Source organism: Prunus dulcis, chromosome 5 (genome assembly GCF_902201215.1).
Source record: "Prunus dulcis chromosome 5, ALMONDv2, whole genome shotgun sequence".
In the NCBI taxonomy this organism is placed as follows: Eukaryota; Viridiplantae; Streptophyta; class Magnoliopsida; order Rosales; family Rosaceae; genus Prunus; species Prunus dulcis.
The window spans coordinates 13,545,360-13,559,092 of record NC_047654.1 but is presented as its reverse complement, the minus strand read 5'-3'; the positions used below and the strand labels follow the sequence as shown (position 1 = coordinate 13,559,092).

The 13,733-nt window shown below is 37.0% G+C and overlaps 3 protein-coding genes across 5 annotated transcripts; all 3 read right to left on the bottom strand.

Moving 5' to 3' along the window:
* Positions 1-1,477: 1,477 nt before the first annotated feature.
* Positions 1,478-2,882, bottom strand: LOC117628028. Its single transcript, XM_034360375.1, has 2 exons — positions 2,635-2,882; positions 1,478-1,823 (listed from the first exon to the last, which is right to left on the bottom strand). Exons 1-2 carry the CDS (start codon positions 2,737-2,739, stop codon positions 1,737-1,739), a joined length of 192 nt encoding a protein of 63 aa, XP_034216266.1. The 5' UTR covers positions 2,740-2,882; the 3' UTR covers positions 1,478-1,736.
* A 280-nt stretch (positions 2,883-3,162) lies between these two features.
* Positions 3,163-6,234, bottom strand: LOC117628859 (autophagy-related protein 16). Of its 3 annotated transcripts, none has more exons than XM_034361401.1 (5): positions 5,919-6,234; positions 5,616-5,809; positions 5,212-5,386; positions 4,936-5,131; positions 3,163-4,368 (listed from the first exon to the last, which is right to left on the bottom strand). In XM_034361401.1, exons 2-5 carry the CDS (start codon positions 5,794-5,796, stop codon positions 3,349-3,351), a joined length of 1,572 nt encoding a protein of 523 aa, XP_034217292.1. In that variant the 5' UTR covers positions 5,797-5,809; positions 5,919-6,234; the 3' UTR covers positions 3,163-3,348. The 3 variants fall into 3 exon arrangements, with proteins under 3 accessions (XP_034217292.1, XP_034217293.1, XP_034217294.1); XM_034361402.1 differs by having other exon boundaries at positions 5,212-5,393; positions 5,919-6,232; XM_034361403.1 differs by having other exon boundaries at positions 5,212-5,393; positions 5,616-5,742; positions 5,919-6,230.
* Positions 6,235-7,487: 1,253 nt separating this feature from the next.
* On the bottom strand, positions 7,488-10,542 carry LOC117628721 (alpha/beta hydrolase domain-containing protein 17B). The gene is made up of 5 exons (XM_034361226.1): positions 9,932-10,542; positions 9,042-9,078; positions 8,718-8,954; positions 8,563-8,610; positions 7,488-8,293 (listed from the first exon to the last, which is right to left on the bottom strand). The coding sequence occupies exons 1-5, from the start codon at positions 10,231-10,233 to the stop codon at positions 7,781-7,783; spliced, it is 1,137 nt and encodes a 378-aa protein (XP_034217117.1). The 5' UTR covers positions 10,234-10,542; the 3' UTR covers positions 7,488-7,780.
* Positions 10,543-13,733: the final 3,191 nt, after the last annotated feature.

Sequence of the window (13,733 nt, the reverse complement as noted above, 5' to 3'; positions counted from 1 at the left end):
CAAGGGTCAAATGTATCACTCAATGGGTCATGATGACATAACGGGTGTTGTATTTCCATGTGATCGAATTGAATACAAGGTCGTAACTAGAATTTCCCTTATGGTTAAGATGATTCCATAATTTCATCCAATAAGATTCTAAAAACATGATCCCAAATTATAGAAACCTAGAGAAACATGTGATGCAAGAAATTCCTTTAGGCCGAAGCAATCAAAGAAAGAGATGACTCAACCTTGTAAATACAAGTCCAAACCATTTGACTAGGTCGGCAGTTGAAGTAAAACATCGCTTGTACTTCACACACAAAGACGCTGGCGTAGTGTATTTGGCGACTAGTCACTCGGTACATGTAGAGAAAGTGAGACGGCCTTTTTTTCATCAAAACGGAAAAAAGCGAGGGAGGCTTTATCGATTTGTATCTCTTTGTAGACACAAGAACTTCTTTAAAAACAACCTTCAATAATGTTATACACTACAAAATGTCTCAAATTTTAAGCATCAAATGATGCGACACATATCATAAGGTGGCACGCAACAATTTCATCACCAAATGATTTGACATGTAACAATATTTTAGGTGTTACAGATAAAAATAGAAGTAGAATGGACGTGTATTAACAAATAAAACAACAAAAATGAAAGAGAACTGCTACGTTTGTTGGGTAGGATGATTTATGATCAATAAGAATGGTGATAAAAAAAAATGTCAATTAAGTGTGGGAGAAGAAAAAATCTTTGTAATGAACAATAATCCAAAAGCTGTTAGCAGGAGAATCCAAAATCTGTTGGGTAGGTTTCATCAATAATTTTTAGGGTGCCTGTGTGCAAGAGCACGTTATCTGCACAACCAATGGCTCAATCTCATTCAACTTTAGCACAATAGTTTGTTGATGGCTCTGCTTGTATGTCCTCATCTTTCAAATCATTAGATGGTTTCAAAGTGTGAGGCTGTATGTGAAAAGGCTGCACAAAAGTCAAAATGATACGCCATGAAGCCTAACTGGCTAGCTCATCTGTGTATTGCGTGACCGTGTAAAGTGCAAACCAGTGCAGCTTATCAAGAAAAACATGCAGTGCTTTTGATAACCAACTTTCACAAACCAATCTAAAGAGAGAAGGTACAAGTGTTTACATTAAAGAGGAAGCCACAGGAATGAAGGTCATAAATATGAAAGAAATAACAAAAACCTCTAATGACAGCAATAGAAATCTAGCGCATCTTGTAGTGAAAGATACCCTTTCACAGGAATGCAACAACCTCACAATGAGGATGGCTTGAGGACTTCATGCTGTTAAAAAGTTTACGGTGGAAACTGGGGGGAAAGTGATCGTAGTTTCATCTCTAAAGAAATGGAGCTAGCAAGTCAAACAAGTCAGGAGATGCAACTAAAATCACTGATGACATTGATGATTTGGTAAGTTACAGAATATCTAACATCAAGAATTCATGCCTGAAGATAAAGGAAAATATAGACAATATTCCAACAACTTGTTTCTAATTGTGCCTGAACATAAGGTAATTAACATTTCAAAGCGTCACTATAACATTGAAAAATATGATATCATTTTCGAAATCTTACACAAAGTCATTCATACGACAAAACTTAGCTATCCCATGAATGCCAAGTTAAATTATTCCAGAACCATGAGACTGTTCAAGAGAGCTATGCTCAAACAAAATCAGAAGTAGAGGAAACAAAGGGAAAGCAGGGTACAAGAAAATCAATCGAGTAGATCATGCTTGAGTCTCCCTTTGTTTGGCTTGCTGCAGCAGCTCTTCTCTAACCCTCTTAATTTCCAATTCCCTTTCCAGTCTTTCTTGCTGACACAGTAGCAGACCCAAATCAGTATCGAAAATGGAAGATTTTGAAAGGAAATCAATACCAAAACACCAAAACACAATGATCCATATGTGAAGATAAGAGAAGATCAACTAAAAAGGTTCATTGAAAAGGTAAGCACAATATAATAGCTTCCTGCTATCATTTGAATATTAATCTAATTACAAATGGTTTTATTACTCCAAAATGCAAATGCTTGTTTCTCTGTTACACAATTTTGTCCTTTCTACCCAAAGTATGGCATGCAATATGTACGTGGTTTAAAAGAAACAAACGAAACACAAGTAACCCAACTAGTAAAGATATAAGCAACACACAAGGAAACACACAATCCACGATGGAAGACGAGCTCCATATAAGAAATCCATGAATAAGAATTGGCTCTAACTCATAAAGGTTTAATCTACACAGGAGTGTCACTATATTGCATAAATATAGCATAATAACAATGATTAAGGAGAAATTCCAAGTTCAACTATGTTCCTCAATCCCCATTAACCAAGCATTACCTTCTTGATTGACAAGAAAACAATTAATGAATAAATCAAGCTCAAAGGTAGGAAACAGTAACTACATTTTAAGCAAACCTAACCCCCCCAAATTTCATGTCATTTCACTCATCAAAATAACATTTTTCACGAAGAATTGAGCAATTTAATTATGACCCATCTCAATGTTTGAGCTTCTGGAGCTGAAATTGAATTGAAATCCTAAATACAAATTCAAAATTACCAACATTCTCAGCCCAATTCGAAAGAGAAATTGCGATGATGAGACAGAAGAGTTTTTTACCTTTTCGTCCTGATGGAGAGCGATCCAGACGTGGACTTTATCCATGGATTGCCAGAACACAAAAGCTCCCAAAGTCATAGCAAAGTAGGTTGCTACCTTCACCATCGTTCAGCTTCTCTTTCACTTCTTCCAATCTCCGTTTTAGGTTTCAGGCGAGAGAGTGAGACCACTGGCAGGACTTTCCGTTATCGAAAACGGGTCGAATCCAAACCCCAGAATGCTTTATAGTAACTAGGTAGAGAAGCTCCATTCCCTGCTGGGCCCGATTGATGAATGATTCCGTGGTTGTTATTTGGCCCATCTGAAGTTTGAACAACAGATTAGATAGGTTTTTTTTATTTTTTTTTATTTTATTTTTATAGGGCCAAGAAAGCTATTATGGGTAAGGATTAATTATTGGAATTTTTCATATAGAATTGAAGTTATTGTAAAATTGGCAAATTTGATTTAATATTGTTTGAATCATAATTTATAGTGGCATTTGGCATAGCTAAGCCTACTCTCAACTATGGCCAAGAAACAAGAACAGAAAAAAAATGAATAAAATTTATTCAGGAACTTTGTATGAGAAAGAGAGAAGAATGACTGCACACATGGTACAATTCGAGATGAATCAATCAAATATTTACACCAAATCTAATAACACTTGTGTACATTATGTATGAGTGAGATGTGTCTTGTGGAAACAAGAATAAACGGCCTCAGCCAAACGATTCACGCCCAAGTGCAAACAATGCCGTTCTTGTCCGCAGAAGCTAGAGGTTTTCCATGCCCACTCCATGAACAACACAGCACAGATGCAGTGTGTTCCTTCAGAGTGCTCACAATGTCGGCCTTAGAGATTGACCAAATATACACAGAACCATCGGCAGATCCAGCGGCAACATAATTGTCGTCTGGACTGATACAGGACCGGCTCCAGTTAGACGCCACTCTGTTTCCTGTGGCTCTTAATGTGCCGCAGACTTCCAGAGACCGCATATCGAACAAATTATGCACGTTGTCTCTCCCACTTGTCAATACAACGTTGCCATTTCGGGACAAAGATATGGATGTAACAGCATTTGAATGTGCAGCTACTTCACTGAGTAGCTTTCCCTTCTCAATATCCCACAAGCGAAGGTTTCCATCAACGTGCCCAGAACATATGGTCTGTCCATCCATGCTGAAGCAAAGAGCATTGCAGTTTTTGGGGAAAATAATTGTGTTGGTGCAGTAACCTTTCTGCAAATCCCATACTTTTATGGTACGATCATAGGCTGCACTCACAACATGACGACTTGAATTGCTAACATCTACAGCACATACTTTATCCATGTGGCCAGTGAGAGTATGGCGAACCCTCCCCGACCTAACATCCCAGGCATACAATTTGTTTGAGCTGCTTGCTGCAATGATAGATCTATTATCATGGGTAATGGTAATATCAAGAACGGAACCAATGCAACCATGAAGTGTATGATTTAGTTGCCCAGTGTTTGTATCCCACATTTTGATGGACCCGTCCTGTCCGCCAGTAATCAATTTGCCAGAATTGTACTCAAATAATATGGAAGCACAGCCACCTTCATGGGCATGGATCCTGCTCTTGCATGCAGAGGGAATTGTTGACTCCACAAAGTACTCAGCACCTTCTTCACTTTGGCGGACCACACCATCTACTTGCTGCCTAGCAAGTTTTTCCAGACCACTGGCCCTGAGCCGCTCAATCATATCTTCATAGAGTGCATTTGCCTAAATTAAATAAAGAAAAACTGAGTTACCCCAATATACATTATATGTAAAACAGGTAGAAAATTTATAAACAAATCCCTTTCAAGAGCAGAAGAAAATCAAAATCCTACTCTTATACACTGGAAAACAAAACAACAAAATATCACATATACTTTCTGAAGGCTTTATGTCAAGTCAAATAATAATCAAAACTCATGAAAGAAAGGGGCAACGCCCATGCCAACAAATATCCTAATTGATTAGCTAAAATACACCATTGTTTTTATTTAGGTTTTTCTAGTACTTCCGTAGAACTTATGACAATGGCAAGAATACATATGTATGCAGTTAAGCACAAATTGGCCTAGTCATCCAACATAAAAAGAGTGAATGTCAATACTTGGCACCACTTACAGCAAGCCACGAGATTAATCAGAACCTCGAGAAACATCAACCCAGAAGACTAAGGCATTATAGCTATGTTTCTCGTCTTTTAACATAATATCACACCTTAAAGCAATCGACATCTACTGGTATCTATTATACCAAACCAAAAGTTCAGTCTGATTATAAAACTGATATACATACCTCGTTAAGGCGTTCAGCATCCTTCATCTTTTCCAACATCCAGCGGTCAATTAACACCTTACTTTCAGCCTCAGCATTCTTAGCTCTAATAGACATTTCTTCAAGCTGCGCTCTTATTTCCTTGTTCTCACTCACAACCAATTCTAAGGCTTTAATCTTCTCTTCTAAGTCAACCGTTAATTGAGAGCATTCATCCCTGCAACAATTGCAATCAATCAAACAGAATCTTGAAATCTGAAAAGCATCTCCCTTGCTATTACTAGTTAAAAAGTCAACCTTTTTTCTGTTAACTCCTTTTGGAGATCAGCCACTGCTGCTTCTTTCTCTTGAAGTGAAGCTTTTGAAGCTCTGGACTCTGCTACTTCCACCACAAGTTGCTCGGACAATCGAGATTGAGCTTTGTAACATTGCTGAAGTTCGAGTTCCAAACTCTCTGCTTTCTCCTTCCATTCTGAGCCCTTTCAAAGACATTCAAAAGTAACTCAATATCTAATTCAAAACAATCAAAAGACAAAAAAGAAGCCAAATTTGTAAGCATTTTAATTGCATGGAAACTGATGACCATGAACATCAAATTAAGCAGCACCAAAGCCCATGAATATTAATTATCTGTCTTAATAGATAATTTTTAAGCAGCACCAAAACCCTAAATCCTAGCTTGTAAGGAACTAAGAGAAGACCTGATGAGCAATTGGCCTCGCAAGAGCGATAAAAGCCGGAGCATGAGCACCTTCTTCGAGCAAATGCCGCTTCCGAAGAGCCTTCAGTGCGTGCTTTATCGCTTCCCTTGCTATCTCCTCCTGTGACCTGCACAAACAAAGTTGACTGAGCATAATAAACTTCTCTACAGTGTATAGTCATCTCTGTTTGGCAGCTGAGAAATCGATCAAAAACAAAATTCATGAAACTTTGTGAAAGCAAAATCACGCAAAACTCTACTTGAAGACCAAAACGACGAGTTGATTGAAGTGAGCCATACTTACATTGTGATCGAATCGAGTACTGTGCCAAAGCAATCGATGGTGTTAGGGCTTCACGAAGAGGATGCAATCATGTTGCTAAAGGCGCAGGGGTAATTCCGGAATGTGAAAATTCTGATAGGCCTTTAACCTCAAAGAAACGGGAACTCAAAGTCCTTGAGAAATTGGAAAAATCGAAAAGAATGGAATGCAAATTCCAACTGAGTCCCGGAAAAAAGCAGGGGTTGCGTAGACTGCTAGAGATCCAACCCAAAAAATGAAGTTGGAGGAGGCAGGCGAACGAAGGAGACGGAGACGCGGGTGTTGTATGGCGAGGCAATAACCAAAACGACAACGTTTTCGCTTTAAGCTTGGTGATTTTTATTTTTATTTCAATCAATTATTTATAATTGATAGATAATAGTTTATTGAATCAAATTCTCGTTGTTTCAACTGTGTTGCTTCACTTGAACTCTAATGGGAGCCAAAAACAAAATGGAATGGGTTAGGCCTGCTTACTCTTGCACCCGAGTTCGAATCTCTCTCCACATAGATTCATAGTAGAAACGAAGGTCTAAAATATCGATGATATCGGAAATATCGGTAGTCCAAAAATATGAAAATTTCGATGGAAATATCGAGATATTATCGATATCGATAAAAATTGAATAAAAACCACGGAAATTGTAAGAAAAACTTGAAAATTTTCATTGAAACTTTGGAGAATGTTTATTTTGTCAATTATCTATGAGTTTATCACAAAAAATTAGAAGGAAATGCATTGCATGATGGATTTAACTAATTTTAAGTTGATTATACAGCAAGCGGGCAAACACTATGAGTGTAAAAAATATGTAATAATTAATGAAAAAAATTAAATACACCGTAATCATTTATATATAATGATTTACTATAATATTTTACACTTTATACATTGCATGGTAAGATACATGAGTGACTTAGTACCACATAGAGTTCCTACGAGGTTCAAAATTTTCACTATCTTCATCATCTCTATGTGTAGAATAAGTGTATTGTGAAGAGTAGTCATCAAATGATAAATCCCCAAAATAGTTTTGCATGTAATTGTTAACATACCACTCATATAAATATAAATATTTTAGCATATTATCACAAAAACATAAGTGATATGGTGTTTAAGGTGTTGGAGGAGTAAAATGGGAGGGGTTCATATCCCCTTTGTGCTTTTTTATCCCCTTTTTCCCTTTTTTTTTCCTTCACATCGATATTTTCGATATTTTCGATATTTTAGCGATATTACACCGATATTTTGACAAAATATTGCTGAAATGTGAGCGAAATTATCGACATCGATATTTTCCGATATTATTGTCGATATTTATACGATATGTACATGGATATGTTCCGAAATATCCGTGATTCGAAAACACCGAAATATCCTCGATATTATCGATATTTCAGACTATTGTAGAAACAGAAAAAGGAAAAAAGGAAAAGCACAATTGCCATAAGCCTATAACAAAATGCTACAAGTTTGATTTTGATAATTACCCTTTTGAATGAACAAAAAACAAAATTGCCAAGACTATAAAAGGTCGTTGCCATGTATCATTTTCTACAGTTCCCCTTGTGAACCATGAGCTTCATTTCCTTTCAATGATGAGAAACAAAGAGGTTAGAGTTCTTTCATTAACAATCAAGGGGCAATGACACCCAAAAGAACACATTAAAACTCTACAAGCCATGACAAAGTTACATAAAATAACAAAGATACACATCCTGAAACCACAAACTTTGGCTGAAACCACAAACTCTACAACCTTAAGTTAGATCCCAAATAATTTCCCCACCCCACTTGTTCTATGTTTCTTTATCCCAACCCAATACAAAGTTTCACCGGAGATTTACCCAGCTCGAATTCTGTCCAGCCAGTCAACGCTCTTCCGCGCTTTTTCTAGCTGATGGTCAATGCTTCTCCTAGATTTCTCGTGATGGTATTCCACGCTTCTTCGTGACCTCTCTATCTGGTCAGCAGAGATCCTAAACTTATCTACCTTGTCAACGTTATTAAACTTGTATTCACTAAATTTCAGCTTTTCGGGTCTATCAGTGCTCTTCCTTGATTTCTCTCTCCGATCAGTACTCTTCCTTGGAGCCTCAAAAAAATCAACACTCCTCCTAGGAAGTTCGATGCGGTCCGTGCTTTTCCTATGGTCTGTGCTTTTTCTAGAACTAATCCTTCGCGAAGGTGATTTTTCAACAGTTGATATGAACTTATTGAGATGTCTAAGATATTCTGGATACAGTTCCAAATTACAGTGACTTCCGCCTTTTAGCCATAGAGGTTCATATTTCTCTTGACACAGTACCCAAAGTTGCTTGCCGTGTGAGCAGTCGACAACTTCATCAGCTGTTCCCTGGAGAAGAATAACAAACACAAAATGTCAAAAAAAAGAAATTCAAAATTTGTGGTGAAATCCAAGATTAAACAACATCAACTTTTTTCTAATTGATTTCAGATGGATTCTTCAGCATGAGATTGCAAATATAAATGCATGATAATTCTGCTTTAATCATCTACGAAAAACTGAAATTAAATGACATGTCAAACATATGGAAAATAGTAACATTCCAGCAATCACTTCATTTCACAGCAGAGGCAAAATAATAATTGTAGAGTACTTACATGTATTACCAGCACAGGACATTTCACCAGAGGGATTTTATCAATGTTCTGCACATAAATGAAAATCAGGTTCAGACATGTACATATGCATCACCATTCTCAATATAAAGTAATTCAATAAAAGTCTTCACCAAAATTGATATCAAGAATCTAACCTTATAGATATCAAACCAGTAGGTGCGTTTCACAGGATACATGACTCTTAAACCTGATAATATAGGACTATGCAAAACAATTGCTCTCAGTCGAGGCAAACGGGCAGCAAGATCAACAGTAGGACCGCTTCCAACAGACTGACCATAAAGGATTATGTCTTCCTGCTTAGCCCCATACCTCTCTTCGAGACACTTATATGCAGCTTCAATATCTGCATAAGTATTATGTTCACTTGGCTGCAGAAAGGTTTACAAATGAGCATCAGATAAACCTGTGTAGTAGAATTTGAATCACGACAAATACATGATTCATACGGCACTTACCTTGCCCGATGACTGTCCATAGCCAGAGTAATCATACCTGCCCACGTTCAAATAATATGGTTCAGAATGTTTTCCATGGTTTCCAAATAATGTGGTAAAATCAAATTAGTTCAATTAAACAATTGCACTTGAAACCTAGGTTTGCATACAATCAGGATCCCGGCTGATATAACAAAATGTGCATGGGTAAAGGAGATTCACCTTCATGGCTAGCCTCTGAGCTATTGAAGTGAATACCAGTTGAACTTTCACGTTTTCTTCAGGTACTTGTGTTTCCATTTTAAGTCAAATAACCAAAATTTGATTCGATGGGAGGAAATAGTGAAATTTAGTTCATTATGATATATCACAGCATAAGCAGTCTAACTAACTTCTTAATGGGCACTGGGCAGTTCATAAACAAATTTTTTGCTTCTATAACTTTGACAATTAAAAATTAACTGTCCCAGCTTCCAACCGTGTACATTTAGGTTCACCTACTTCTGATATTCATTTATTAAACCTCTTCCAGTTAAACTGTAGATCCCAAACCGCTTTGTTATTCCAACTTCATTGCTAATTGATTGAATGAGCCAAAACACTACTTGAGCTAAACAGAACTCTTAAGATACTTGTATATCTAAATCAGAATTCTTAAGATATTCATATTTCTAAATCAAATCATGAATAACAATCCACAAATATCTTATGGCACACCCCCAATTCCAATCAATACAAAAATGCAAACTTTCCAAAATTTCTCAACTGGTATTTCTAACTCGCCACAATTTCATCAACGCACCTTCTTCAGAATGAGAAAACCAATCACAGACACAAGGACACAAAACCAAAACAGCAGATAAAAAAGCAAAAGCTTTAAAATTGGAGTAAAGGGTAGAGAGAAATTATACCCCATGAGATTGACGCGGAGGTGAATGCTCAATTCGATGAAAAGCTCGTACATTTGACCGATATCAGTGGCGTTGCCATGAGAGTACAGCAGGGTAGAGGTGGCCATTGGGTGGCGTATATAAACGGCCACGATCTCATTGCCGCGGCGAGTGGGAAACTTCAAAACGTCGACGTTTTCACGATGAGGAAGAGGGTCCATGAGCAAGAGACCAGTGGCTTCGTCTTTAACTACCTTGTAGGATGGTGGGTTGGGTGGGAAAAAGGCAAACTTTGCAGCCATGGATGAAGTAACCCCACCCATTCTCTCTCTCCTCTCTCTCTCTCTCTCTCTCTCTGCGACTAGTCCTGTGGGATTTGAAGATCAGAAGCAGCAAATTGACATTCCTATTTTCTTCTACTGTTTGCTGAGTGAAGACAGAGGGTTTGAAGTGAAAAAGTGAGCAATTTTCTCGCGCTGACAGAAGGAAACAGAGCCTCTTATTTACTCTGAAATTTCCAATCCATTGTTTTTTCTTTTTCTGGCTTTTTTCTAAATTGCCAAAATATATTTATTAGATTTTAGTGGCGATGATATCCTGAGCAGTCGATCTCATGTGGTTGGGTTTGTACTTTGTCGTAGACCAAGGGTCATGCTCACAGCTCACGTGTCGTATTATTGTCCTGTTATTTTCATATTTTCTTTGGTTACAATTGTATTGTCCTGTTATTTTCTTGAAATTGCCGTATTCCTTTTCTCTATTTGGTTTGCAAATCAAAGGCTTTTGATTATGGTTTATGTGGGCTTTCGTTGAAAGTTAGTTCGCACCCTAAACTTTCGGCAACATTAATTGAATATATTATACAAACATAAGTTAAGTCAGTTGATCAGGATAGTAAGTTCGTCCTTTTATATTAAAGTTCGAATCACGGACGATGAATTCGTCCTTCTACACTTAAATTAGATCCCGCAGGGGGGGGGGAGGGGGGGGTTACTGCTGCCCCAATGCCATTACAGAAATCTCCATGTTTTCTTGAGCAAAATTTATGGGAGAAAAAAAAGATACGGGAATCCACGAAAATGGAAGAAAATATATGGAGGAGTAAATCAAGGGCATATCAAGGAGGAAAGAAAACAATATTAGCAAGAGGCCATAAATGAGTATCAAGGAGATTAATGATAAAATATTTGCAGAGTTGGTCCTTCTAAATTGGCTAATTAGCTATTTAGTTCAGCTTAGCTTAACTTAACACGCGGTTTACAGGTTGTCTCATTTTGTTGTTACTCTCTCGTGAGTCTCCATGATTTTCCAACGGCCACCACTGCTTTCGCTATTTTCAAAGACAACTCTGTCATGCACTCTTCATGCATGCAAGAAATTAAATAATAAATAAAATGCTTAAATATGAACAAGACAATTTTGTCCAACCAACAACAACCAGATGGTATCAGATCTCTAATTCTTAATTAATTCAAAATAAGTATAATAATTCTCTTTGCAAACTTGACTGAAAACAGATGTTAAAAAAGAGAGAAATCGTAAAGAAACGCACAAATGCTATAACACTTAATTCAATTAATACTTTGTGATTAAGTAGATCAATGACTAGTTATTTGAATTGTACATAATCGATATTTGAGTAAGGAGAAATCGAACAGAATATTCGAAGTATATGAGCTACAAACTCTTTACTCTATTTGAACAAAATTAGATCAAAGATTCTGATGACATGAACGAAAAATAACTTAATTGAAAAGGATATGATATACAATATCACTAAATATTAATGTACGTGTGAGATCATTACTGTATTTTATATTTTTATTTTTCTTGTCAAAAACATCCAACAGGAAAAAAGTATCCATGTACTGACAAATGCATATTTAACTAGAATATTTGTATAGGTCTAGAAAATCGAAAGCTGCAGAGAAATTTGAATCCCGGAGAATTCGTGTGGAATGTGAAAACATAAACTTGGAGCAGTTCACCACAATTTCAATGGTCCCTCTCTCTCTCTCTCTCTCTCTCTCTCTCTCTCTCTCACATAAACACTCTGAGAATCTGAAATTGTGAAGAGGATGTTGGCAACGTTCAGGACAATTCCCTTGATCGAATGAGACTGCTCACATGTCTCCCCTTTTCAATTCATCGATATTTGGTGCTCTCACAAAAATATACAACCGCTTTCTTATTTATTTTTTGTTTATTTTTCTCATATGCTAAATTATGATCTGGCCCAGCCCAAATTTTACCTCAAATTTAGGCCTGCCTGGCCCAACCCAAAAGAGGGCCAGAATCTAAGAGACCTGTACAAGATTGATTGGCTCATATTGACTGTACCAGCCCTTTATATTTCTACTGCTCTACTGGGTTGGGTTGAGTTGGTTCGGGTCGAGTTGGGTTGAGTTAAGTTAGGTCGGCAGCATGTGAGCTGGTCTTCTGTCTCAATTGAAGCCAGTAATGTCAGAAATGCAAACTTTAACTGCATACACCTATTGGCTCAAAATGAACATGACATATTCAGAATACAGGTTGCAGCAATGAATGCTGTCTTGCCCAGTTATATGCAAAGAGTTAATTATGGTGTGTCTCTTTTTTCATAAAGCCATCAATGTCACATGCCAATACTTTTTTGCACACCAAATTCAAAAGCTGCAAGGCATGGAGAGAGATATATATAGATACATCTCCATACTTCTCATGAAGCTAGCTACAAAGTGACTGTTCCTTTCTGCATGCAGGTACACATTAGAGGGTGGGGGGTTTACTACTCTAGAGAGTGGAGCAAGATCTAGTGATTGTCATTAGTGGGCAGCTCCAAACAACAAGAAGATCATATGAAACTATTGCATATTATGCAGAAAATGCAAATTTTGGACATAACTCAAGGAACAGCAAGAAGTCAGTGAGTTAGTATTGGATACGATCGTTTTTCGAGTTATAATGTGTTTGTGTAAAAAATATGCCGTCCCATTTAACATGATTATTGACAATTTACGTACCATGTTAACTTGCCTAATTTAAATATGACACGTTTAACAATCACATCGCGTCATGTCATGTCATGTTTAAAATTAGGCTGTAATTGTACAAGTACTAAACTAAATACCAAGATTCTCAAACTCATCTTGCATAATATTACTTAAAAAGTCATAATCAAGCCAAAATACAAGTCAAACTCAAATTAGAAGAAGCTAGTTTACGCTCTAACTGCAAATGATGAGTTAAAAAACAAGCAAATAGGTATGCCTTGCCTAAAAAATAACATGGATGAGATGAATGGTGGAGGAGGCAATGCTTTTAGTAACAAGACTAGAATTCAAATTCCCAGAATCCAAAATAGCATTTTGATCTTTTACCTAGGTGATAATATTTTGATATTAATCTCACATTGGAAACATTGTCCATTTGATTATTTTTGCACCTAGTTCCAAAACCTGGTGTACAAAACTAGTATTTTACCACTGTTTTCTAACGTGGTTGATGTGTGAAGTTAATGTTATTGTTTATTAAATTCCGCAGGGGCCACGCTATAAATTTATAAGTAATTCACTTCTGTCACAAAGTCCTTGTTGCATTATATAAATCTCATTCGAATTTGAATTTTCTTGGCATTTTCCTCCGGTTTCCCGGTAAACAAACAGACCAAGGCAACATCACCAAAAAAATACAAAGCCCAGCACAGCACCTGTGTACAATTTTTCTGACACGTGTCATTCATGCCCGGTGGCCAAGTCATCCAACTGAATTATCCATCAGGTACAGAGACATACAGTACATCGTTTTCCCGGGGTAAACTATAAACTGAAAGACCGCCGAGTGC